The sequence below is a fragment of the Dermochelys coriacea genome, chromosome 1 (assembly GCF_009764565.3).
Source record: "Dermochelys coriacea isolate rDerCor1 chromosome 1, rDerCor1.pri.v4, whole genome shotgun sequence".
NCBI classification, from domain to species: Eukaryota; Metazoa; Chordata; order Testudines; family Dermochelyidae; genus Dermochelys; species Dermochelys coriacea.
In genome coordinates, this window is record NC_050068.2 from 59,539,960 (window position 1) to 59,566,553 (window position 26,594).

At 41.9% G+C, this 26,594-nt stretch overlaps 1 protein-coding gene across 1 annotated transcript in view; it reads left to right on the top strand.

Annotated features, from left to right (window-relative positions):
- CPB2 (carboxypeptidase B2) overlaps positions 1 to 26,594 on the top strand; it is a 51,947-nt gene that overhangs the window by 18,939 nt on the left and 6,414 nt on the right. The window contains 6 exon segments of the mRNA XM_038390201.1: positions 3,362 to 3,486; positions 3,587 to 3,695; positions 19,882 to 19,983; positions 20,862 to 20,969; positions 22,899 to 23,009; positions 25,818 to 25,908. Coding sequence (XP_038246129.1) covers positions 3,362 to 3,486; positions 3,587 to 3,695; positions 19,882 to 19,983; positions 20,862 to 20,969; positions 22,899 to 23,009; positions 25,818 to 25,908 — 646 coding nt within the window.

Genomic DNA, 26,594 nt, shown 5'->3' on the forward strand with positions numbered 1-26,594 from the left:
TATGTCTCCTTAAAACTAATTTAAACCTCTATTGTCCTGCCTATACTATAGATTGAGGACTAGATTCACAAAGATACTTAGGTATTGCAGGCCAGAGGTGCTGTTTTCTAATGTGCCGGGGGAGTGCTTGACTCCCACTCCGCCCCAGACCCCACCCACACTCCACCCCTTCCCCCAAGGCCCCGCCCCCACCCACCCTGCCTCTTCCCAGCCCTCGCTCCTCCCCCCTCTCCGCAGGGCCTCCTGCACACCATGGAACAGCTGATCACGGCGGGTGGAAGGTGTTGGGGGGAAGGTGAGGAGTTGATTGGCGGGGCCGCCAGCGGGTGGGAGGCACTGGGGGTGAAGGGAGAGATGCTGATTTGCAGGGCTGCCAGTGGGTTCTGAGCACCCTCTATTTTTTTTCCCATGGGTGCTCCAACCCCAGAACAACCACGGAGTCAATGCCTATGTTGCAGACCTTACCCCTAGCCTGCCCCTGAGATAGGCACCCAAAGCTAGATTCATATATGGGACATAGGCATTGCAACTCTCAATGTTTTGTGCCTTGACCCTGGTCCACACCTGTGTGGTATAGTTAAACTGATCTAAGTCCCTATGTAGACAGTGCTAGGTCGAATGGAAGAATTCTCTGTCGACCTAGCTACCATAGGCATAGGTAGTGTCTACACTGAAGTGTTACAGCAGCACAGCTGAGCCACTGTCACATTTTAAGTGTAGACAAACCCTAAGAAAGAAGAGTGAGAAGCAGCCTAAGCCAGCCAGAAGGGAGGAAAAGTTAAAGGTTTCAGAACATGTAACATTTAAGGATAACTGATAAAGGAAATAGTTTTTCACACAATACACAGTTAGCCTGTGGAATTCATTGCCAGAAGATAGCAGAGGAAAAGTGTGGGGCTTAGAGCCCAGGTCTTCAAATGTATTTAGGTACCTACCACCCATTGATCTGGATCTTAGGTGCCTCCCACTGCCTGGAACCTCTGCATCAGGGCAGCACTTTCTCACAGAAAAATAGAACAACACCCTTATTGTTATTTTTTTTAAAAGTGTATGTGCCCAGAATGCCCAGCACTTCCATAGGATGTAAGAAAACCAGCTTTGAGTTCCCACTCAGCCTGATTTAGAGCAGGGACTCTAACTCAGGTCGCTTGAATCCAAGGTGAGTGCCCTCATCACCATACTATGAGGTATTCTGCGGTAGGTCTCTCGCTCTCTCTCTCAGTCTTCTGCTGAAGCTGTTCCAATTTATATGAATAATTAACTATTCACTGAGTCAGAGGGAGACTAACTTTATAGGCCAGAAGTCAGGGCACTTAGCTAGGATGTGGGAGACTCAGGTTCAAGCCCCTGTTACAATAAATATTTAATTATTGTATACAAAGAGGAACAGCTCCCGCAGGAGAGGTTGAGAAAAACCCAGCCCAGTATACCCAATAGCCCGGTGATTAGGGCACTCATCTGAGATGTAAGCAGAACTGGGTTCAAGTCCCTACTCCAAATTAGGTAGAGTTGGGATTTAAATGTGGTGAGTGCCCTAACTACTAGGTATTCTGAACATGTACTCTGTGTGTGTGTGTGTGTGTGTGTATATATATATATATATACACACACACACACACACACATATATAAGTGCATGCAGGGCCCAAGCCTGAAGGTGTGCTGTGCACGTGGCCGTGGGATCAGGTCCTGTTGGCAAGACAGGCAAGGAAACACACAGTTTGAGAATCCCGCTTGGGGACTGCTAGGACTTTGGCTTGCGCTAGGTCTCCAAGTAGCTCATTGCTATGGGGTGGCATCAGGACAAAGGCAGTTTTGCGCATGCCCACCAGCAGCAATGTCAGTGCCTATTGGGTTAGGCAGAAGCTAAGCACTAGTTCTGAGAATGTCACCAGCCTCTAATGGTGGACATAAGCACCTAAAGAGGTGACTAGGTACCCAAGTACCTTTGGGAATCTGGCCCTTAATCTTGTTTAAAATTTGGAATATATTCTCCAGAGGCTTTCTCTATGTTGGTTGTTCCAAAGGCTATAGCTACATTGCACTGCAGTGCAGACTATGGAGGTATGAATTGCAGAGCACACCAAAATGTTGGGTGCTAACTGCCCCAGGTGGATGCTGCTGGTGTGAACTAAAAACTACCTAGTTTGCATTAACATCATAGGCATCGACTATTTGGGTGCTCTGGGGCTGGAGCACCCGTAGGGAAAAAGTGGCAGATGCTAAGTACCCACCGGCAACCCCCCTCAACTCCCCTTTTCCCCCCAGTGTCTCCCACCCGTCGGTGGGCCCCACCGATCAGCACTTCCCCCTCTTTCCCCACACCTCCTGCCCGCCATGATCAGCTGTTTCACAGTGTACAGGGGCTCTGGGGAGGAGTGAGGGCACCGCACGCTCCGGGGGGAGAGCGGAATGGGGCAGGAAGAGGCAGGGCAGGGGTGGAGCGGGAAGAGGCGGGAGCTTGGGAGAAGAGGTGGAGTGGGGGTAGGGCCTTGGACAAACCGAGGGTCAAGCACCCCCCAGCACATTGGAAAGTTGGTGCCTGAAATTAACATAGTCCTGTATGGTGCACCAAAATGAATACAATATTCAAAGTGTAGTTGCACCAAATCCAAGGAGAGAAGAGCTATTATTTACCTACTTCATGATACGTTGATGTTGAATATGCAGCAAAAAAATTGCACTGGCCTTTTTTTGCATTATAAATTCATGTCTAATTTGCTGTCCACTACCACCTCTAAGTCTTTTCAACATTATTGCTTTCCAATTTTCAATCTCCTACTGAATAGCTGAGTTTCAGATTATTGTATTTCATTAACTTTCATTTTCCTAACTTGAATTTTACTAAAATGAATTTCATTTTATTTTCTGTCCAATTTTAATCTCTCTAGGCCCCTTTATATTGCTGCTTCATCTGGATTTATTTTGAAATCCCTTCTGGCATTTGGTTCAGCTATAGTCAAAGTAATCACTGAATACAATAACTGCAAAGACTAGTCTGAGCTGCATTAATTCCCCAAATACCCTCAGGAAAAATTACCCCCCACTGATTTGAGGATTTGGATTGTAATAATCAGCTAAACATATATTAAACTAGTAATATTATCTCATGAAAGGTGATGTTCCTGCCTTTGTTCTTGATTTATGAATTTATATTCAGCTGTTATAAATTTTTCTTACCCACACACTTTTCATTTTCAGCAATAGCATGATGTGACAGCACAACACATGAAACTGCTTCCCACACATGACCTAGTAGATTGAAGACGTGTATTGTGTTTTGATTGTGTTCAGAATGTTTACTAGATGGTAAAGTATTTTTTCTTTCCTTGTGAAAAAAATTGTTCCTGGAAACTTTGTAGGTTGTTCTCTGGAAACCTGATTCGGCTGAAAACATTATGAAGAACAAAGAAGTCCATTTCTATGTCAATGTGTCCGATATAAATGATGTGAAAGCTGAGCTAAACCGATCCACCATCCGATACAAGTATGATTCTTATTTCTTGCTGTGAAGATATGAAATCAGAAATTCAAGCCAATTGGCGACACTGCTTAAGAATGGTTTATGCTCTTTGTTTGTTGTTCAGAGTTTTGATGGACGATGTTCAAGGAGTTATCAAACAACAAACTGTCAATGACACAGTCAACCCCCGCAGTTCTGCATCCTATTATGAACAATATCACTCTCTGAATGAAGTAAGATACTTTATATTTTTCTTGTGATCCTTTATGCATTTATTGTTATTTCATTAACAAGGGCTTAAATTTAATTTGATAATGATGGGATATGGACTGTCTGGTAGAGATATGGACTGTTACATTACAGCCCTATAGGGGAAACAATTAATTTGTATTGATTAGCTAATAATAGTTCACTTTAATACAGTATCTTTAATAAAAAAGGATCCCAGCACCTTACAAAACACACCACATAAGAACCACTTTACCCACCAACTGAAACCATATGAGAAATTTAAGGTAGGTGCAATGTAATTACCTAAAATGAAATTTGGTCAAGACATTTTAGATTTCATGTAAATGCTCACCCTAAGTCTACAATCATAACTTCAGTTGCTTCTGAAAATTTAATTCCAATGGATCATTCTGCAATTCACCTAAAAAGGCACTCTGCATGGTGCAGTTGTGTATTTCTGCCAAAATTGCCTTAACATGGATTGAATGTTCACGCCAAAGAAGTCTTTAGTAAGAATAATGTGGAAAGCTCATTGAAAGCAAGGTTAGGGAAAATGCAAAGAAAGGAATATGTTTTTCTTTCTTGATTTATATCTTTTCTTCCTTGCTGCTGCAAAAAGATATGCTAGATGACCTGCTGCGTGTTTTACATCTCTAATTTTCCACCTGTGATTTCATAGAATCGTAGAATATTGGGGTTGGAAGAGACCTCAGGAGGTCATCTAGTCCAACCCGCTGCTCAAAGCAGGACCAACACCAACTAAATTATCCCAGCCAGGGCTTTGTCAAGCCAGGCCTTAAAAACCTCTAAGGATGGAGATTCTACCACCTCTCTAGGTGGTGCTTCACCAATCTCCTAGTGAAACAGTGTTTCCTAATATCCAACCTAGACCTCCCCCACTGCAACTTGAGACCATTACTTCTGGTTCTGTCATCTGCCACCACTGAGAACAGCCTAGCTCCATCCTCTTTGGAACCCCCCTTCAGGTAATTTTAGGCTGCTATCAAATCCCTCTCACTCTTGTCTTCTGCAGACTAAATAAACCCAGTTCCCTCAGCCTCTCCTCATACGTCAAGTGCCCCTGATCATTTTCATTGCCCTCCAGTGGACTCTCTCCAATTTGTCCACATCCCTTCTGTAGTGGGGGGGGGGACCAAAACTGACACAGTACTCGAGGTTTCAGAGTAGCAGCCGTGTTAGTCTGTATTCGCAAAAAGAAAAGGAGTACTTGTGGCACCTTAGAGACTAACAAATTTATTAGAGCATAAGCTTTCGTGAGCTACAGCTCACTTCATCGGATGCATTTGGTGGAAAAAACAGAGGAGAGATTTATATACACACACACAGAGAACATGAAACAATGGGTTTATCATACACACTGTAAGGAGAGTGATCACTTAAGATAAGCCATCACCAACAGCAGGGGGGGGAAGGAGGAAAACCTTTCATGGTGACAAGCAGGTAGGCTAATTCCAGCAGTTAACAAGAATATCAGAGGAACAGTGGGGGGTGGGGTGGGAGGGAGAAATACCATGGGGAAATAGTTTTACTTTGTGTAATGACTCATCCATTCCCAGTCTCTATTCAAGCCTAAGTTAATTGTATCCAGTTTGCAAATTAATTCCAATTCAGCAGTCTCTCGTTGGAGTCTGTTTTTGAAGCTTTTTTGTTGAAGTATAGCCACTCTTAGGTCTGTGATCGAGTGACCAGAGAGATTGAAGTGTTCTCCAACTGGTTTTTGAATGTTATAATTCTTGACGTCTGATTTGTGTCCATTCATTCTTTTACGTAGAGACTGTCCAGTTTGGCCAATGTACATGGCAGAGGGGCATTGCTGGCACATGATGGCATATATCACATTGGTAGATGCGCAGGTGAACGAGCCTCTGATAGTGTGGCTGATGTGATTAGGCCCTATGATGGTATCCCCTGAATAGATATGTGGACAGAGTTGGCAACGGGCTTTGTTGCAAGGATAGGTTCCTGGGTTAGTGGTTCTGTTGTGTGGTGTGTGGTTGCTGGTGAGTATTTGCTTCAGATTGGGGGGCTGTCTGTAAGCAAGGACTGGTCTGTCTCCCAAGATCTGAGAGAGCGATGGCTCGTCCTTCAGGATAGGTTGTAGATCCTTGATGATGCGTTGGAGGGGTTTTAGTTGGGGGCTGAAGGTGATGGCTAGTGGCGTTCTGTTGTTTTCTTTGTTGGGCCTGTCCTGTAGTAGGTGACTTCTGGGTACTCTTCTGGCTCTGTCAATCTGTTTCTTCACTTCAGCAGGTGGGTACTGTAGTTGTAGGAATGCATGATAGAGATCTTGTAGGTGTTTGTCTCTGTCTGAGGGGTTGGAGCAAATGCGGTTATATCGTAGCGCTTGGCTGTAGACAATGGATCGAGTGGTATGATCTGGATGAAAGCTAGAGGCATGTAGGTAGGAATAGCGGTCAGTAGGTTTCCGATATAGGGTGGTGTTTATGTGACCATCGCTTATTAGCACCGTAGTGTCCAGGAAGTGGATCTCTTGTGTGGACTGGTCCAGGCTGAGGTTGATGGTGGGATGGAAATTGTTGAAATCATGGTGGAATTCCTCAAGAGCTTCTTTTCCATGGGTCCAGATGATGAAGATGTCATCAATGTAGCGCAAGTAGAGTAGGGGCATTAGGGAACGAGAGCTGAGGAAGCGTTGTTCTAAGTCAGCCATAAAAATGTTGGCATACTGTGGGGCCATGCGGGTACCCATCGCAGTGCCGCTGATTTGAAGGTATACATTGTCACCAAATGTGAAATAGTTATGGGTCAGGACAAAGTCACAAAGTTCTGCCACCAGGTTAGCCGTGACAGTATCGGGGATACTGTTCCTGACGGCTTGTAGTCCATCTTTGTGTGGAATGTTGGTGTAGAGGGCTTCTACATCCATAGTGGCTAGGATGGTGTTTTTAGGAAGATCACCAATGGACTGTAGTTTCCTCAGGAAATCGGTGGTGTCTCGAAGATAGCTGGGAGTGCTGGTAACGAAGGGCCTGAGGAGGGAGTCTACATAGCCAGACAATCCTGCTGTCAGGGTGCCAATGCCTGAGATGATGGGGCGTCCAGGATTTCCAGGTTTATGGATCTTGGGTAGCAGATAGAATACCCCAGGTCCTGGCTCCAGGGGTGTGTCTGTGCGGATTTGTTCTTGTGCTTTTTCAGGGAGTTTCTTGAGCAAATGCTGTAGTTTCTTTTGGTAACTCTCAGTGGGATCAGAGGGTAATGGCTTGTAGAAAGTGGTGTTGGAGAGCTGCCTAGTAGCCTCTTGTTCATACTCTGACCTATTCATGATGACGACAGCACCTCCTTTGTCAGCCTTTTTGATTATGATGTCAGAGTTGTTTCTGAGGCTGTGGATGGCACTGTGTTCTGCATGGCTGAGGTTATGGGGTAAGCGATGCTGCTTTTCCACAATTTCAGCTCGTGCACGTCGGCGGAAGCAGTCTATGTAGAAATCCAGGCTGCTGTTTCGACCTTCAGGAGGAGTCCACCTAGAATCCTTCTTTTTGTAGTGTTGGCAGGAAGGTCTCTGTGGGTTAATATGTTGGTCAGAGGTGTGTTGGAAATATTCCTTGAGTCTGAGACGTCGAAAATAGGATTCTAGGTCACCACAGAACTGTATCATGTTCGTGGGGGTGGAGGGGCAAAAGGAGAGGCCCCGAGATAGGACAGATTCTTCCGCTGGGCTAAGAGTATAGTTGGATAGATTAACAATATTGCTGGGTGGGTTACGGGAACCATTGTTGTGGCCCCTTGTGGCATATAGTAGTTTAGATAGCTTAGTGTCCTTTTTCTTTTGTAGAGAATCAAAGTGTGTTTTGTAAATGGCTTGTCTAGTTTTTGTAAAGTCCAGCCACGAGGAAGTTTGTGTGGAAGGTTGGTTCTTTATGAGAGTATCCAGTTTTGAGAGCTCATTCTTAATCTTTCCCTGTTTGCTGTAGAGGATGTTGATCAGGTGGTTCCGCAGTTTCCTTGAGAGTGTGTGGCACAAGCTGTCAGCATAGTCTGTGTGGTATGTAGATTGTAATGGATTTTTTACCTTCAGTCCTTTCGGTATGATGTCCATCTGTTTGCATTTGGAGAGGAAGATGATGTCTGTCTGTATCTGTGCGAGTTTTTTCATGAAGTTGACAGATTTCCACTCTATACGGCTAAATTCAGTGCCTTGCATAATCACAGGTTTCAGAGTAGCAGCCGTGTTAGTCTGTATTCGCAAAAAGAAAAGGAGTACTTGTGGCACCTTAGAGACTAACAAATTTATTAGAGCATAAGCTTTCGTGAGCTACAGCTCACTTCATCGGATGCATTTGGTGGAAAAAACAGAGGAGAGATTTATATACACACACACAGAGAACATGAAACAATGGGTTTATCATACACACTGTAAGGAGAGTGATCACTTAAGATAAGCCATCACCAACAGCAGGGGGGGGAAGGAGGAAAACCTTTCATGGTGACAAGCAGGTAGGCTAATTCCAGCAGTTAACAAGAATATCAGAGGAACAGTGGGGGGTGGGGTGGGAGGGAGAAATACCATGGGGAAATAGTTTTACTTTGTGTAATGACTCATCCATTCCCAGTCTCTATTCAAGCCTAAGTTAATTGTATCCAGTTTGCAAAGTACCCACCTGCTGAAGTGAAGAAACAGATTGACAGAGCCAGAAGAGTACCCAGAAGTCACCTACTACAGGACAGGCCCAACAAAGAAAACAACAGAACGCCACTAGCCATCACCTTCAGCCCCCAACTAAAACCCCTCCAACGCATCATCAAGGATCTACAACCTATCCTGAAGGACGAGCCATCGCTCTCTCAGATCTTGGGAGACAGACCAGTCCTTGCTTACAGACAGCCCCCCAATCTGAAGCAAATACTCACCAGCAACCACACACCACACAACAGAACCACTAACCCAGGAACCTATCCTTGCAACAAAGCCCGTTGCCAACTCTGTCCACATATCTATTCAGGGGATACCATCATAGGGCCTAATCACATCAGCCACACTATCAGAGGCTCGTTCACCTGCGCATCTACCAATGTGATATATGCCATCATGTGCCAGCAATGCCCCTCTGCCATGTACATTGGCCAAACTGGACAGTCTCTACGTAAAAGAATGAATGGACACAAATCAGACGTCAAGAATTATAACATTCAAAAACCAGTTGGAGAACACTTCAATCTCTCTGGTCACTCGATCACAGACCTAAGAGTGGCTATACTTCAACAAAAAAGCTTCAAAAACAGACTCCAACGAGAGACTGCTGAATTGGAATTAATTTGCAAACTGGATACAATTAACTTAGGCTTGAATAGAGACTGGGAATGGATGAGTCATTACACAAAGTAAAACTATTTCCCCATGGTATTTCTCCCTCCCACCCCACCCCCCACTGTTCCTCTGATATTCTTGTTAACTGCTGGAATTAGCCTACCTGCTTGTCACCATGAAAGGTTTTCCTCCTTCCCCCCCCTGCTGTTGGTGATGGCTTATCTTAAGTGATCACTCTCCTTACAGTGTGTATGATAAACCCATTGTTTCATGTTCTCTGTGTGTGTGTATATAAATCTCTCCTCTGTTTTTTCCACCAAATGCATCCGATGAAGTGAGCTGTAGCTCACGAAAGCTTATGCTCTAATAAATTTGTTAGTCTCTAAGGTGCCACAAGTACTCCTTTTCTTTTTGCGAATACAGACTAACACGGCTGCTACTCTGAAACCTGTGATTATGCAAGGCACTGAATTTAGCCGTATAGAGTGGAAATCTGTCAACTTCATGAAAAAACTCGCACAGATACAGACAGACATCATCTTCCTCTCCAAATGCAAACAGATGGACATCATACCGAAAGGACTGAAGGTAAAAAATCCATTACAATCTACATACCACACAGACTATGCTGACAGCTTGTGCCACACACTCTCAAGGAAACTGCGGAACCACCTGATCAACATCCTCTACAGCAAACAGGGAAAGATTAAGAATGAGCTCTCAAAACTGGATACTCTCATAAAGAACCAACCTTCCACACAAACTTCCTCGTGGCTGGACTTTACAAAAACTAGACAAGCCATTTACAAAACACACTTTGATTCTCTACAAAAGAAAAAGGACACTAAGCTATCTAAACTACTATATGCCACAAGGGGCCACAACAATGGTTCCCGTAACCCACCCAGCAATATTGTTAATCTATCCAACTATACTCTTAGCCCAGCGGAAGAATCTGTCCTATCTCGGGGCCTCTCCTTTTGCCCCTCCACCCCCACGAACATGATACAGTTCTGTGGTGACCTAGAATCCTATTTTCGACGTCTCAGACTCAAGGAATATTTCCAACACACCTCTGACCAACATATTAACCCACAGAGACCTTCCTGCCAACACTACAAAAAGAAGGATTCTAGGTGGACTCCTCCTGAAGGTCGAAACAGCAGCCTGGATTTCTACATAGACTGCTTCCGCCGACGTGCACGAGCTGAAATTGTGGAAAAGCAGCATCGCTTACCCCATAACCTCAGCCATGCAGAACACAGTGCCATCCACAGCCTCAGAAACAACTCTGACATCATAATCAAAAAGGCTGACAAAGGAGGTGCTGTCGTCATCATGAATAGGTCAGAGTATGAACAAGAGGCTACTAGGCAGCTCTCCAACACCACTTTCTACAAGCCATTACCCTCTGATCCCACTGAGAGTTACCAAAAGAAACTACAGCATTTGCTCAAGAAACTCCCTGAAAAAGCACAAGAACAAATCCGCACAGACACACCCCTGGAGCCAGGACCTGGGGTATTCTATCTGCTACCCAAGATCCATAAACCTGGAAATCCTGGACGCCCCATCATCTCAGGCATTGGCACCCTGACAGCAGGATTGTCTGGCTATGTAGACTCCCTCCTCAGGCCCTTCGTTACCAGCACTCCCAGCTATCTTCGAGACACCACCGATTTCCTGAGGAAACTACAGTCCATTGGTGATCTTCCTAAAAACACCATCCTAGCCACTATGGATGTAGAAGCCCTCTACACCAACATTCCACACAAAGATGGACTACAAGCCGTCAGGAACAGTATCCCCGATACTGTCACGGCTAACCTGGTGGCAGAACTTTGTGACTTTGTCCTGACCCATAACTATTTCACATTTGGTGACAATGTATACCTTCAAATCAGCGGCACTGCGATGGGTACCCGCATGGCCCCACAGTATGCCAACATTTTTATGGCTGACTTAGAACAACGCTTCCTCAGCTCTCGTTCCCTAATGCCCCTACTCTACTTGCGCTACATTGATGACATCTTCATCATCTGGACCCATGGAAAAGAAGCTCTTGAGGAATTCCACCATGATTTCAACAATTTCCATCCCACCATCAACCTCAGCCTGGACCAGTCCACACAAGAGATCCACTTCCTGGACACTACGGTGCTAATAAGCGATGGTCACATAAACACCACCCTATATCGGAAACCTACTGACCGCTATTCCTACCTACATGCCTCTAGCTTTCATCCAGATCATACCACTCGATCCATTGTCTACAGCCAAGCGCTACGATATAACCGCATTTGCTCCAACCCCTCAGACAGAGACAAACACCTACAAGATCTCTATCATGCATTCCTACAACTACAGTACCCACCTGCTGAAGTGAAGAAACAGATTGACAGAGCCAGAAGAGTACCCAGAAGTCACCTACTACAGGACAGGCCCAACAAAGAAAACAACAGAACGCCACTAGCCATCACCTTCAGCCCCCAACTAAAACCCCTCCAACGCATCATCAAGGATCTACAACCTATCCTGAAGGACGAGCCATCGCTCTCTCAGATCTTGGGAGACAGACCAGTCCTTGCTTACAGACAGCCCCCCAATCTGAAGCAAATACTCACCAGCAACCACACACCACACAACAGAACCACTAACCCAGGAACCTATCCTTGCAACAAAGCCCGTTGCCAACTCTGTCCACATATCTATTCAGGGGATACCATCATAGGGCCTAATCACATCAGCCACACTATCAGAGGCTCGTTCACCTGCGCATCTACCAATGTGATATATGCCATCATGTGCCAGCAATGCCCCTCTGCCATGTACATTGGCCAAACTGGACAGTCTCTACGTAAAAGAATGAATGGACACAAATCAGACGTCAAGAATTATAACATTCAAAAACCAGTTGGAGAACACTTCAATCTCTCTGGTCACTCGATCACAGACCTAAGAGTGGCTATACTTCAACAAAAAAGCTTCAAAAACAGACTCCAACGAGAGACTGCTGAATTGGAATTAATTTGCAAACTGGATACAATTAACTTAGGCTTGAATAGAGACTGGGAATGGATGAGTCATTACACAAAGTAAAACTATTTCCCCATGGTATTTCTCCCTCCCACCCCACCCCCCACTGTTCCTCTGATATTCTTGTTAACTGCTGGAATTAGCCTACCTGCTTGTCACCATGAAAGGTTTTCCTCCTTCCCCCCCCTGCTGTTGGTGATGGCTTATCTTAAGTGATCACTCTCCTTACAGTGTGTATGATAAACCCATTGTTTCATGTTCTCTGTGTGTGTGTATATAAATCTCTCCTCTGTTTTTTCCACCAAATGCATCCGATGAAGTGAGCTGTAGCTCACGAAAGCTTATGCTCTAATAAATTTGTTAGTCTCTAAGGTGCCACAAGTACTCGAGGTGTGGCCTCACCAGTGTCGAATAGAGGGGAATAATCACTTCCCTCGATCTGCTGGCAATGCTTCTACTAATACAGCCCAATATGCTGTTGGCCTTCTTGGCAACGAGGGCACACTGCTGACTCATATTCAGCTTCTTGTCCACTCTAAACCCCAGGTCCTTTTCTGCAGAACTGCTGCTTAGCCAGTCGGTCACCAGCCTGTAGCGGTGCATGGGATTCTTTCTTCATAAGTGCAGGACTCTGCACCTGTCCTTGTTGAACCTCATCAGATTACTTTTGGCCCAATCCTCCAATTTGTTTAGGTCACTCTGGACCCTATCCTTACCTTCCAGCGTATCTACCTGTCCCCACAGCTTAGTGTCACCTTGTTCAGGGTGCAATTAATCCCATCATCCAGATCATTAATAAATATGTTGAACAAAACTGGTCCCAGGACCGATCCCTGGGGCACTCCGCTTGACACTGGCTGCCAACTAGACATCAAGCCATTGATCGCTACCTGTTGAGCCCGACAATCTAGCCAGCTTTCTAGCCACTTTATAGTCCATTCATCCAATCCATACTTTTTTAATTTTCTGGCAAGAATACTGTGGGAGACCATATCAAAAGCTTTGCTAAAGTCGAGATATATTACATCCACTGCTTTCCCCATATCCACAGAACCAGTTATCTCATCACAGAAGGCAATCAGGTTGGTCATGACTTGCCCTTGGTGAATTCATGTTGACTGTTCCTGATCACCTTCCTCTCCTCCAAGTGCTTCAGAATGGATTCCTTGAGGACCTGCTCCATGATTTTGCCAGGGACTGAACTGAGGCAGACTGGTCTGTAGTTCCCAAGGTTCTCTTTCTTCCCTTTTTAAAATATGAGCACTATATTTGCCTTTTTCCAATCGTCCAGGACCTCCCCCAATCACCACGAATTTTCAAAGAGAATGGCCAATGGCTCTGTAATCACATCAGTCAACTCCTCAGCACCCTTGGATGCATTAGATCTGGACTTGTGATCTGGAATGGTGGCCAAAGCATGAAGGGGCATACAAGGATGGAGTTCCAAAGGGGTTCCAAAGAGGATGGAGCTAGGCTGTTCTCAGTGGTGGCAGATAACAGAACAAGAAGCAATGGTCTCAAGTTGCAGTGGGGGAGGTCTAGGTTGGATATTAGGAAGCACTATTTCACTAGGAGGGTGGTGAAAGCTCTGGAATGGGTTACCTAGGGAGGTGGTGGAATATCCATCCTTAGAGGTTTTTAAGGCCCAGCTTGACAAAGCCCTGGCTGGGATAATTTAGTTGATGTTGGTCTGCTTGGAACAGCGGGTTGGACTAGATGACCTCCTGAGGTCTCTTCCAACCCTAATAGCATATCTGGCACATAAATACCTTGCAACGCCAGCTACAAAAGTGCCATGCGAATGCCTGTTCTCACTTTCAGGTGACATTGTAAATAAGAAGCAGGCAGCATTATCTCCAGTAAATGTAAACAAACTTGTTTGTCTGAGCGATTGGCTGAACAAGAAGTAGGACTGAGTGGACTTGTAGGCTATAAAGTTTTACATTGTTTAGTTATGGAGTGCAGTTACATAACAAAAAAAATCTACATTTGTAAGTTACACTTTCATGATAAAGAGATTGCACTACAGTATTTGTCTGAGGTGAATTGAAAAATACTATTTCTCTTGTTTTTCATTTTTACAGTGAAAAATATTTGTAATAAAAATTATAATATAAAGTGAGCACTTTGCACACAAATTTCTGTGTTGTAACAGAACTCAATGTATTTGCAAATGTAGAAAAACATGAAATATTTAATAAATTTCAATCAGTATTCCAGTATTTAACAGTGTGATTAATGATCAATTATTTTAATCGCGATTAATTTTTTTGAGTTAATCGCGTGAGTTATCTGCGATTAATCAACCGCCCTAGTTTAAAGTATATCACCAAAATGTGCCACTTTCTGAAAAATTAGGGCGAGGTCCCCCTGCTTGCCACTCTTAAAATGCAGTGACAATTGTTAAGGACAGATTACACGTGGTTACTTAACACTGGGGGTCATTACATAAAGAAGGAATTGAATTGTGTATACTGACTATATTTGGGTGTACATTAGGGTGGTCTCTTAAGACAGGAGGTCACCCAGGGCTTGATCCGGTGCCCACTGAAACCAGTGGAAAAAGCTCCATTTACAGATTCTTAGATTCCAAGGCCAGAAGCGACCACTGCACTCATCTAGTCTGCCCTCCTGTGTAACACAGGCCATACCACGTCCCCAGAATAATTCCTAGACCATCTCTTTAGGAAAAACATCCATTCGTGGTTTAAAAATAGTCAGTGATGGAGAAACCACCATGAACCTTTGTGATTAGTTCCAATGGTTAACTACCCTCACTGTTAAAAATTTACACATTATTTCCAGTCTGAATTTGTCTAGCTTCATCTTCCAGCCATTGGATCATGTTATGTCTTTTCCTGCTAGATTGAGAGCCCAATATTAAATATTTCTTCCCCATGTACTCATAGACTGTCATCAAGTCACCCCTTAACCTTCTCTTTGTTAAGCTAAATAGTTTGAGCCCTTGGAGTCTATCAGTATACAGCATTTTTCTGATCCTTTAATTGTTCTTATGGCTCTTCTCTGAACTCTCTCCAATTTATCAACACCCTTCTTGAATTGTGCGCATCAGAACTAGACACAATATTCTAGGAGTGGTCACACCAGTGCCAAATGCAGAGGTAAAACAACTTCTCTGCTCCTAATCAAGATTGCCCTTTTATGCATCCAAAGATCGCATTAGCTCTTTTAGCCACAGCATCACATTAGAAGCTCATGGTCAGCTGATCATCCACCACGACCACCAAATCTTTTTCAAAGTCACTGCTTCTCAGGATAGAGTCCCCCAACTGTTGAGTATGGTCTATATTCTTTGTTCCTTCATGCATACATTTAGAGTTAATCATATTAAAACACATATTGTTTGCTTGCATCCAGTTTACCAAATAATCCAGATCACACTGAATCAGTGACCTGTCCTCTTCATTATTTACCACTCCCCCAGTTGGTGTATCATCTGTAAACTTAATCAGTGATGATTTTACCTTTTCTTTCAGGTCACTGATAAAAATGTTAGATAGTGTAGGGCAGGGATTGGCAACCTTTGGCATGTGGTCCATCAGGGAAAGCTCCTGGAGGGCCAGGCCAGTTTGTTTACCTGCAGCGTCTGCAGATTTGGCCGATTGTAGCTCCCACTGGCCACAGTTTGCTGTTCCAGGCCAGTGGGGGCTGCGGGAAGCAGGGCGGGCTGAGGGATGTGCTGGCTGCTGCTTCCCACAGCCCCCGTTGGCCTGGAGTGGTAAACCGGGGCCAGTGGAAGCTGCAATTGGCTGAACCTGTGGATGCTGCAGGTAAACAAACCATCCCAGCCCACCAGTGGATTTCCCTGATGGGCTGTGTCATAAATATAAAGGGAAGGGTAACCACCTTTCCATATACAGTGCTATAAAATCCCTCCTGGCCAGAGGCAAAGTCCTTTTACCTGTAAAGGGTTAAGAAGCTCAGGTAGCCTGGCTGGCACCTGACCCAAAATGACCAATGAGGGGACAAGATACTTTCAAATCTGGAGGGGGGGAAAAAGGCTTTGATCTGTTTGTGTGATACCTTTGCCGGGAACAGATCAAGGATGGAAGCCCTCCAACTCCTGTAAAGTTAGTAAGTAATCTAGCTAGCAAATGTGTTAAGTTTTCTTTGTTTTGGCTTGTGAAATTCGCTGTGCTGGAGGAAATGTGTATTCCTGTTTTTGTGTCTTTTTGTAACTTAAGGTTTTGCCTAGAGGGATTCTCTATGTTTTGAATCTGACTGCCTGTAAGATTATCTTCCATTCTGATCTTACAGAGTTGTTCTCTTATCTTTTTTTGTTCTTCTAATAAAGTTCTGTTTTTTAAGAATCTGATTGGGTTTTTTGGATCTTAAAAATCCAAAGCTCATCTTGTTTATTCTCAAGACTCCCCAGAAAAGGGGGTGTAAGGGCTTGGGGGGGATATTTTGGGGAAATAGGAACTCCAAGTAGTCCTTTCCTTGTTCTTGGTCTAAATCACTTGGTGGTGGCAGCATCTTATCTAATCCAAGGGCAAAGACTTTGTACCTTGGGGAAGTTTTAACCTAAGCTGGTAGAAATAAGCTTGGGGGTCTTTCATGCAGGTCCCCACATCTGTACCCTAGAGTTCAGAGTGGGGAGGGAACCCTGACAGGCTGCATGCCAAAGGTTGCTGATCCCTGGTGTATAGCCAGGAACCGATCCCTGTGGGACCCCACTAGAAACACATCTGCTTGATGATGATTCCCCATTTACAATTACATTTTGAGACCTATCAACTAGCCAGTTTTTAATCCATTTAATGTGTCATTATAAATGTGAAACTTTATATCACTCTAGTTTTTTATTCAAAATGCTATGTGGTACCAAGTTGAATGCCTTACAGAAGTGTATTACATCAACACTATTACCCTTATCAACCAAACTTGCAATCTCATCAAAAAAAGATACCAAGTTAGTTTGACAGGATCTATTTTCCATAAGGCCATGCTGATTTGCATTAATTACCCTCCTTTAATTCTTTATTAACCAAGTCCTGTATCAGCCTCTCCATTATCTTGCCCCGGATCAATGTCAGGCTGACATGCCTTAAATTATCCAGGTCATCCTGTTTACCCTTTTTAAAAACTGAGATAACATTAGCTTTCTTCCAGTCTTTTGGAACTTTCACAGTGCTCTAAAACTTATTGAAAATCAACATGAATGGTCCATCTCCTCAGCCAGCTCTTTTAAAACTCATGGATGCAAGTTATCTGGATCTGCTGATTTAAAATCTGCTGATTTAATTTTAGTAGCTTCTGTTTAACATCCTCCAGAGATACTAGTGGAATAGAAAAAGGGTTACCATCACCTTTTGATGAGACTATAGCATATGTTTTTACTCAAATACAGAACAGAAATATTCATTGAACACTTTTGCTTTTTCTGCATTATTATTGGTAATTCTATCACTTTTATCTAGTAATGGATCAATAGCATTGTGAGGTTTCTTTTGGTTCCTAATATATTTAAAAATCCTTTTTATTGTCCTTCACTCTGCTGGCCATAGATCCTTTTGCTTCCCTTATCAATTTTCTATAATTCACAACTTCTGATTTATATTAATTCCTGTCAGCTTCCCCTTTCTTCCATTTATTATATGTTTTTATTTTTTATAGCTTCCCTTGCTTCCCCTCTAAACCAGGTCCATCTTTTAACCAGAATGGCCTTTTTCCTCATCTCTGGGACTGTAGCTTTTTGGGCACCTAGTAAGGTTTTCATAAAAGATTCCCAATTACCATTCACATTTTTCTGATTGAATTCTTCCTTCCAGCTCATCAGGATCAAAATTGTTTTAATCTTTGTGAAACTGGCCTTCAATGAGTGTTAAATTAGGCTCCTAATAAAGATAATCCTTTGTGCAGGTTATACTGTATATTTATATTCCACACAAAAAACTATGTTAAAAAAACATTATTAAGATTGCAAAGTCAAGCACTCAGAAGTTATGAAATGCCAGAGTTAAGGTTCCTGTGTACTCTTAATTTGGCCCTTTGTGGATATGCATTTGCATACAGTCTTCAAGTATCTGATCACATACTATTTATTCAGCACAAGGAGCTATGAGACGCTCGAGCATGCTCAGTGAGGCTGGAATAGTCAGTGATTTTAGCTGGTAAAATCAGAGAAGTCTCTACTGAGCATGTGCAAACTGATTTTTTCAAAGGCATATAACTTGGCCACATTTGGGTGGATTTTTATAGGGATGGCCAAAGGCACATCCTTGACACAAAGGTCACCCCCTGCCAAACTTCAAGTACCAGTTCCAAGCATGGGGGTGCTAGAACATTAAGAAAAAATAATAAAAAGGTAACTAGAATTTTTTAACATGTGCAAAATAACATTTTCCTTGGGCCTTTTTGGCAGGTTTTTTTTTTTTTTTAAATAGCCTGTGGCTGACATTTGGCATGTAAAATTTCAGCCTAAACTTTTAGAGTTTAACAAAATTATAAGCAATTGAAAATAGGGTCTCATAATGGGAAGTGTCAGGCAAAACCTTAATAAATACCCAGTTCTACTGGCCTCAAGTACAGTCTGGGATGATTGAATATTTTTTTCTAAATCATAGAGGAGAAACAGAAGAACAGCTTAAGAAACTGTATTTGTTGTAAAATTTCTTACAAGTCTATCTTATAGGTGTAATGAATTGAGTAAAAATTCAGTTTGAACTAAAGGGTTTGGTCCTAGATAAATTATCCTAGTATAATTGTATTTTAGCTTCTTTCCTAATTTGATCTTGCAATGTCTTGTTTAGGGTTTCCGTGGTGGAGCTGGGAAAGAACAGATAAATCACAGAGTACTGCATTAATAACTTTATTAACAGTTTACACATTTTCTAATTAAGCTAAAAAATGAAGGATCAGCAAACTGGAAAAAAAATTGAGAACATAGTATTTCTGCTCCAGCTGATTTTATATCTGTTGACCTAACGTATGCAAGATAGCTGTCAGAAAGTATCCACTTTTCAATTTTCATTTAACTACATGAAAATGCATGCACAAATTACTAGAAGTGTAACTAACCATTTGCATATACAATTACTTGATGTGTGCATGTAAATTAGATACACAAATATGCCTGTATTTCTCTAAACACCTAATTTTGAACATAAGGCCCAAAACATTTAACTTTTTTCCATATCCAGTTAATATTTCCCCATAAAAACCTTCTTAATGAATATTTTGTTGACATTCTTCCAAGCTTCCATATTGTGTTCAGTACAGCACTTTTAATTCATTCTTTGGTTTTAAATATTGCCGTTAAAAAGTCTGAAAAAAATTATCCAAAAGCATTCTCTGCCTTTTCTCCCCTACCTAGACAGCTTTTAAAGAAACTTATCTTCTCTCTTGAATGTATTATTTCAGGCCACTTTACCTTGAATGATCCCTAAAAATACATGCTAAATGCTTATGCTAAACTATCTGTTGGAACTTGTATTTAATTGTGACACTCTTGGTACCTTTCCCAGACATGACAAAGAGCTCCGTGTAGCTCGACAGCTTGTCTCACTTACCAACTGAAGTTGGTCCAATAAAAGATACTACCTCACTCGCCTTGTTCTTCTTTTGTCACTCAAATTGTATGAGATAGAAGAGCTGGCTATGGATAATTAGCCACTGATTGCCGGTGGGAACTTGTGCAGCTAAGTCATGTAAGCACTTTGGAAAAATCCCTCCTTCCCTTTCTAAAAAAGGAGGCACAGCCATGCATTCCTTGCAATGAATGGGAAACCTGCCATTAACTTCAGTGGGAATATTTCCTGTGCATAGAAAGCAGAGTTGGGGCTGAAGACTTTTAAACTGAAACTATATTTGCTAACTGATCCACTCCATCTTTATAGATATATTCTTGGATGGAAGAAATAACAGAGATGAATGCTGATCTCCTCCAGAAAATATATATTGGATCCTCATTTGAGAAACGCCCACTTTATATATTGAAGGTACAGTTATGATTTAATGTGAGCTCTTTTTTCTGTAGTAATTTAAACTACAGGTATAGGTTTTTGTCAGAGAGAATTTTAAAAAATGATACTAGTAGCTCAATCAAAAATGTTTTTGATAGAAAAATGTGTGATTTTTTTTTAAAGTTTTGTAAATGCTCCCTTCCCAAAAGTAAACAGGGTGCCACTAAACTTTGGCATATATGGTGGGTCAAATACTGCTCTCCTTTACACTACAGTAAGTCAATTGAGATACTGGGCACATAAACTAATGTAAATGAGATCAGCATCCAGCCCAGTGTCTCCAGAGAGAGCACTTCCTTTTCTTGTCTCTCTTTCTTCTTTTTGTTTACTGTTCTATTTCCATTCTCATGTGCCATTTCAACATAAATAAGGCTGTAAGAAAATCGTGGGCCACAATTTTTGTGTGGAAACTGCATCTTTTTAAAGTTGCTGCAAATTTGAGTGGTGTTGCGACTCTGTGCACCACATTGCAATGACACTCACTCAAATTTGGCCCAAATGGCCTTCTGCCAGGCTTGCCTCTGAGAGCAAAATAGGATACACCATGTGTCTTTTGTGCTGCTGCCCTGCTTTGGAAGGCTACATGCCTTGGAAGAAGGTGCTGGAGTTTACATGTGGGTGTGCACCCAGGGCTGCTGCTCCTGTCGGGGTACTAAGAGGGGGTCTTCATTCCTCATCAGGAAACAGGTTGAGGGGAAACCTGAGAGACCTCCAGGGGAGTGTCTGCCTAGTGCCATGTTGACATGCTGATTGCACCAAAACCACAACTTTAATAAACAACAACTTTAATGAAACAAACAAACAAAAATCCACAACTTCCTTACAGCCTTAAAAATATCATATTCTTTCATTAGCTTTCATCTAATACAGACAGAACACCAAAAAGTGCCATATGGATTGACTGTGGTATCCATGCAAGGGAATGGATTGCTCCTGCTTTTTGCCTCTGGTTCATAGGACATGTGAGTAGATTTCATTACAATAGTTAAAACAAAATACCTTGATCCTATTTTCCTTCTCTTGCAAACTGTGCTCTATCTCAACAACTTCCTATTCAATTTAATGCCACAGCACTGAAGAATAAAGTGTCTGCATGAGACAGAGATTAAAAAGCTCAATTTGTATAGCAGATACAAGGGTAAATTTTTCACATCAGCAATAAGTTAGGCCAAGACTTTCATATTTATGGAATGGTCAGGAGTGGAAAACACAAGTTATTGTATTTCAAACTAAACCTATGTCTACACTTCGAGCTGGAGGAGACATACCCATGCTAGCTCTGACTAAGCTAGTGCGCTAAAAATAGGAGTGTAGCTGTGATGGTATGAATGGCAGAAGGGCTAACTGCCCTGCATACATGCCTAATATTTCGGATGGTATCATACTCGGGGCAGCCAGCCCCCCGGCCACTATAGTACATTATTTTTTGTGCACTAGTTTGATCAGAGCTAGCATGGGTGTGTGTCCTCCAGATGGAATTTATACCTCCAGCTTGACAGTGCAGACATACCTTAAGAGTGCATTTGAGAGGTAAAGTCCAAATGTAGAGTTACCCAACTACAAGGTGAATAACAGTTAACTGTTACAAATAACAGTTTGTCCACTATGAAGCTGAATGGTATATAGAGAGTAAAGGCATCAGAATAAACATAAGGGTCTAACTTCAGCCCTCAGTTACACCTATAAAACTCCACTGAAATCATTGTGGATCCAGAATTGGCTGGCGGTATGTGAAGGAGTTTAGATAGGAGATTTCAAAGAAGCCTATAAGAGTTAGGTTCCCAAATCTCTTTGAAAGTCCATAGGATTTGGGCACCTAACTCCATCAAGCCCCTTTGAAAAAGGTCAGCCTTAAACACTCCCTTAGGAGCTAATGCTAATTAACCTCTTGCTGTTGGTCTAAATGATGACCAACTGTGCTGCTGTCATGTCACTGAAATGTACCTGTAACATCTGTAAGCAGTTAGTAAGTTGAGAGAAAATGTAAACTGTTTGCCTCCCTATCTCCTTCATCTAATTTACCTGAGCATTTTAAATACAATCCAAAACTTTATTCCCACGTCACTTTATGAGGGAACACTTTTATTAAAATTGTCACAGACATAGCCATACACATTCCAGGTAGTAGCTTCTCCTTAATGATGTTTTGAATTGTGTTTTTAGGCACAATAAAGACTGCCACAGAGAAAAACAATTGCCAGGGAATAAAAAGGACAGGGGAAGTTACAATAATAGAACATGTCTAATGCAAGACATACGAGGGGAAAAAAGATACTATTAAACTTAACTCTTTATATTTAGTAACCCAGCTAACCCTATTAGGGTACAATTTACCCTTATGCAGAGGACAAATAAAAGGCTTAGGTGCCACTTATGTCCCACTTAAGCCCTCAACATAGGTCTTAGGTGGGACGTAAGTAGTGCTAGGTCTTGTGGTGGTCCTTTGCACAAGGATGTATTTCATTTTTAATAATTTTAAAAAACCCAAACAATGCATACTTGCAACAGCCATTGCAATGCTATTATTAAGCAGTTTTAGTGCATGTGGCAACTTTGGAGACTTACACTATTTATCTGCACAAGCAGCAAAAGTACAAGCTTCCTCACCAATATGCCTCTGTCCTGGCCTAGAGTGACCACCCAGTTGGGTAAGCGGACAGCTAAATCTCCATTTTAATTGAATTCCAAGCCTGTCTGTGCTAACTAAGGTTTTGGTTATAGTGGTGACTTCTGTGATGTGGGTATTTGTCCTCCAGGGGCTGGACTGATGCCACCACCTTCACATTATTATTTTACATAGGGCCAACTGAGGACCTGTCAGGTGTCTTTCAAAGATGGTGAGGAAAACATTATTATAAACATTATGAACAAGTTCTTTTCATGTTCTATAGACAACCCACTTCCGTGAGAAAGATCAGATCATGACAAGACTTCTGCAGCATCTTGATTTCTACGTCATGCCTGTGATGAATGTAGATGGCTATGAATACACGTGGACCACTGTACGTAGGTTTCTAGACAGATGGTGGAATATTCCAGCATGTTATTCACAAGTACTGTGAGGGCTGATATACTGGACAGATTTAAAGGCATACTTTTCAAAGTGCCATGTGGCAGTTTTGAGCCCAAACCTCTTAACTCGCACTTGGAATTTCTCTATTCTTTGCCCCTTCACAATAGTTACTGCAAACATGTGTTTTTAACTCATAGAACACAGGCATTTTCCAAATCCCAGGTCAAACCAATGCTCTGGAGTGTCAGAGCATCCACCCTGTGATTTTAATTCTTTCGGATGTCAGGTGATAACTGTGGTAGGCTGCATCAGCAAGACTGCCAATACTATGACAATCCACCATAAGGCTGCAAAGGCCTGACTGAACAACTCATTTCTCCTTTCTGTGGTCTAAAGCCAGATAGCATAGTTTTCCTAGTACTTGTTGTTTCAAGTAAATGAATGAGCAACAGGTAAGCTCAGACAACATCCCAGTGTCTTGTCAGGTATTTTACTTACTCACTATGAGAAGAAGGTTCAAGAATCCCAGAGGCTGAATGATTTATTTGCTTTATGAATTTATCTTTTTTCTAAGTTTCCGGATTCCCTTTTTAGGCAGAAACCTGTCTTCTTCATTTCTATAAACTTGGGCTATATTTTTAAAAAGGCCTCAATTCAGCCTCTATTTGTGTATGTTCAACTTTATATACACAGTGTTAACAGGCTACCAGTTGCATCCACAATTCATAGACTTTACACCTGATATATCCAATGGGTCTCAATGTGTGCATGCAAAAGAGTTTGGTGTATGAAAATTCTATCATTAGCAGTAGTTCACCTCCTAGTTATAATGCACAGTGCCATTGAAATCAATGGAGTGAGATTAAGGTAACAGGAGAATTTGGGTCATGGAGCCACAATCTAAAATACTGACTCAATTTTTACTTTGTCCTTATGTGGGCAAACTCCCATGGACCTCAATGAGAGTTTGACTGAATAGAGACTGGTTAAGAATATCACAGTTTCCCCTTTTGGATGCAAGAATTGTGCAATCTTTATTTTAAACAGCATCTTTCGAAATTCTCTTAATTACCCCCCTCAGAAGTCTTTTAACAAAATCTTTCATTAAGCTCAAATGTGGTTTTGATTTGCAGCAGTCAACTTGGGTGTCTGGACAAATCTTTTGAGTCTTCCCCTATTTGTGTAGTCCAAGTTTTAGTCAAATCAGAATAATTATACCAGACACAACCAGGCGTTGTACTGTACAACTTTTCGTCTTGTTACCTAGCATGTTTAGCATTACTTAATTTCAGTACCTGGAAAGATAACCGGGAGCAAATAATCAAGTAATCAATTTGCAAACAGCTACAAGATAATAAGGTGACAAGTCAACATGTTTTTCAAGAACAAATTGTGTCAAACCAACCTAATAGCTTTCCTTGACAGGGTAATAAGCCTTGTGGATAGGGAGGAAGAGGTAGATGTGGTATATCTTGACTTTAGTAAGACTTTTGATACCATCTTGCATGACCTTGTCATAAACAAACTAGGGAAATACAACCTAGATGGAGCTACTATAAAGTGAATGCATAAATGGTTGGAAAACCATTTTCAGAGAGTAGTTTTCAGTGGTTCACAGTCAAGTTGGAAGGGCATATTGAATGGGATCCCGAAAGGATCAGTCCTGGGTTCGGTTCTGTTCAATAGCTTTATAAATTATTTAGATAATGGCATAGAGAGTACACTTATAAAGTTTGTGGACAATATCAAGTTGGGAGGGCTTGCAAGTGCTTTGGAGGATAGCATTAAAATTCAAAATGATCTGGACAAACTGGAGAAATGGTCTGAAGTAAATAGGATGAAATGTAATCAGGACAAATGCCAAATACTCCACTTAGGAAGGAACCATCAATGGTACACATATAAAATGGGAAATGACTGCCTTGGAAGGAGTACTGCGGAAAAGGATCTGAGGGTCACAGTGGATCACAAGCTAAATATGAGTCAACAGTGTAACACAGTTGCAAAAAAAGCAAATAGCATTCTGGGATGTATTAGCAGGAGTGTTGAAAGCAAGACACGACTTGCTTTCTTCTGCTCTACTCTGCACTGATAAGACCTCAGCTGGAGTATTGTGTCCAGTTCTAGGAGCCACATTTCAGGAAAGATGTGGACAAACTGGAGAAAGTCCAGAGAAGAGGATCAAAAATGATTTAAGGTCTAGAAAATGAGGGAAAGATTGAAAAAAAATTGGGTTTGTTTAGTCTGGAGAAGAGAAGACTGAGAGGGGACATGATAACTGTTTTCAAGTACATAAAAAGTTGTTACAGGGAGGAGGGTGAAAAAATGTTTTCGTTAATTTCAGAGGATAGGACAAGAAGCAATGGGCTTAAACTGCAGCAAGGGAGGTTTAGATTGGATTATAGGAAAATCTTCCTAACTGTCATGGTAGTTAAATACCAAACAAATTGCCTAGGCAGGTTGTGGAATCTCCGTCATTGGAAGTTTTTAAGAACAAGTTAGACAAACACCTGTCAGGAATGGTCTAGTTATTACATAGTCCTGCCTTGAGTGCAGGGGACTGGATTTGATGACCTCTGAAGATCCTTTCCAGTCCTACACTTCTATGATTCCATACAGATAACTAGTTTATTATTTTATAGGCTCCTCAAATCTGCTTTTTTGCTCCACTTCATTGGAGGTTTCTAGCCTCAACATCTAGAAATGTAAAAGTTGCATTTTCACTAGCAAGTGAAATAGTGATAAGCATTTTTCTAAACTTTTATGTAAACCCACATTTTTGTGTCTCTGTCCACAGAATCGGTTGTGGAGGAAGAGCCGCTCAAAGCATGGCAACAACAGATGCATTGGTACCGACATGAACAGAAATTTTGATGCAGGCTGGTGTGGTATGATGCAATTTTCTTTATATTTTATTACAGACATTTCCGTTTTAACCTTCAAAGTTCTTCATTTTGAAAATATTTTATCTATTCATAAAGTCATTTCTGATATAAAGATAATGTACCTTAATAATGAACTTAATCAAAATGTTTATAACAAGGTCAGGAGTCCAGACAACATTTCCCAGTTTTCCCACATACTTCCTGTATGGTTATCAGCAAGACACTTAAGCTCTATGTGCCTATTTTCCCATCAGTAAAATGGGAATAAAGAAACTTCCCTACCGAGTGTTATGAGGATAAATTCATTAAAGTTTGTGAGATGCTAAGCTACTATGGTGATAGGTACCATATAAGATTTAAGAGTAATATCAAACGTAAAATACTTAATCAGTACAGAAGTTGGAGAAATCAGTACGTTTAATAGGAAATATATATGCTGTGAATATTAATTACAGCAGGGATTTATATAGCACATTTAATTTTCAAAGCACTTAAAATGTTTAGCAACTCCAATATCACTTCTATTTTAAAAGTGAGGAAACAGGCACACTGAGGTTAGAGCATTGGTGAGCAACCTGTGGCCTGCGGTGGGCCGCCAGACATTTTGTTTACATTTGCACGGCCGCCCGCAGCTTCCAGTGGCCACGGTTCACCATTCCCAGCCAATGGGAGCTGCGGGAAGTGGTGGT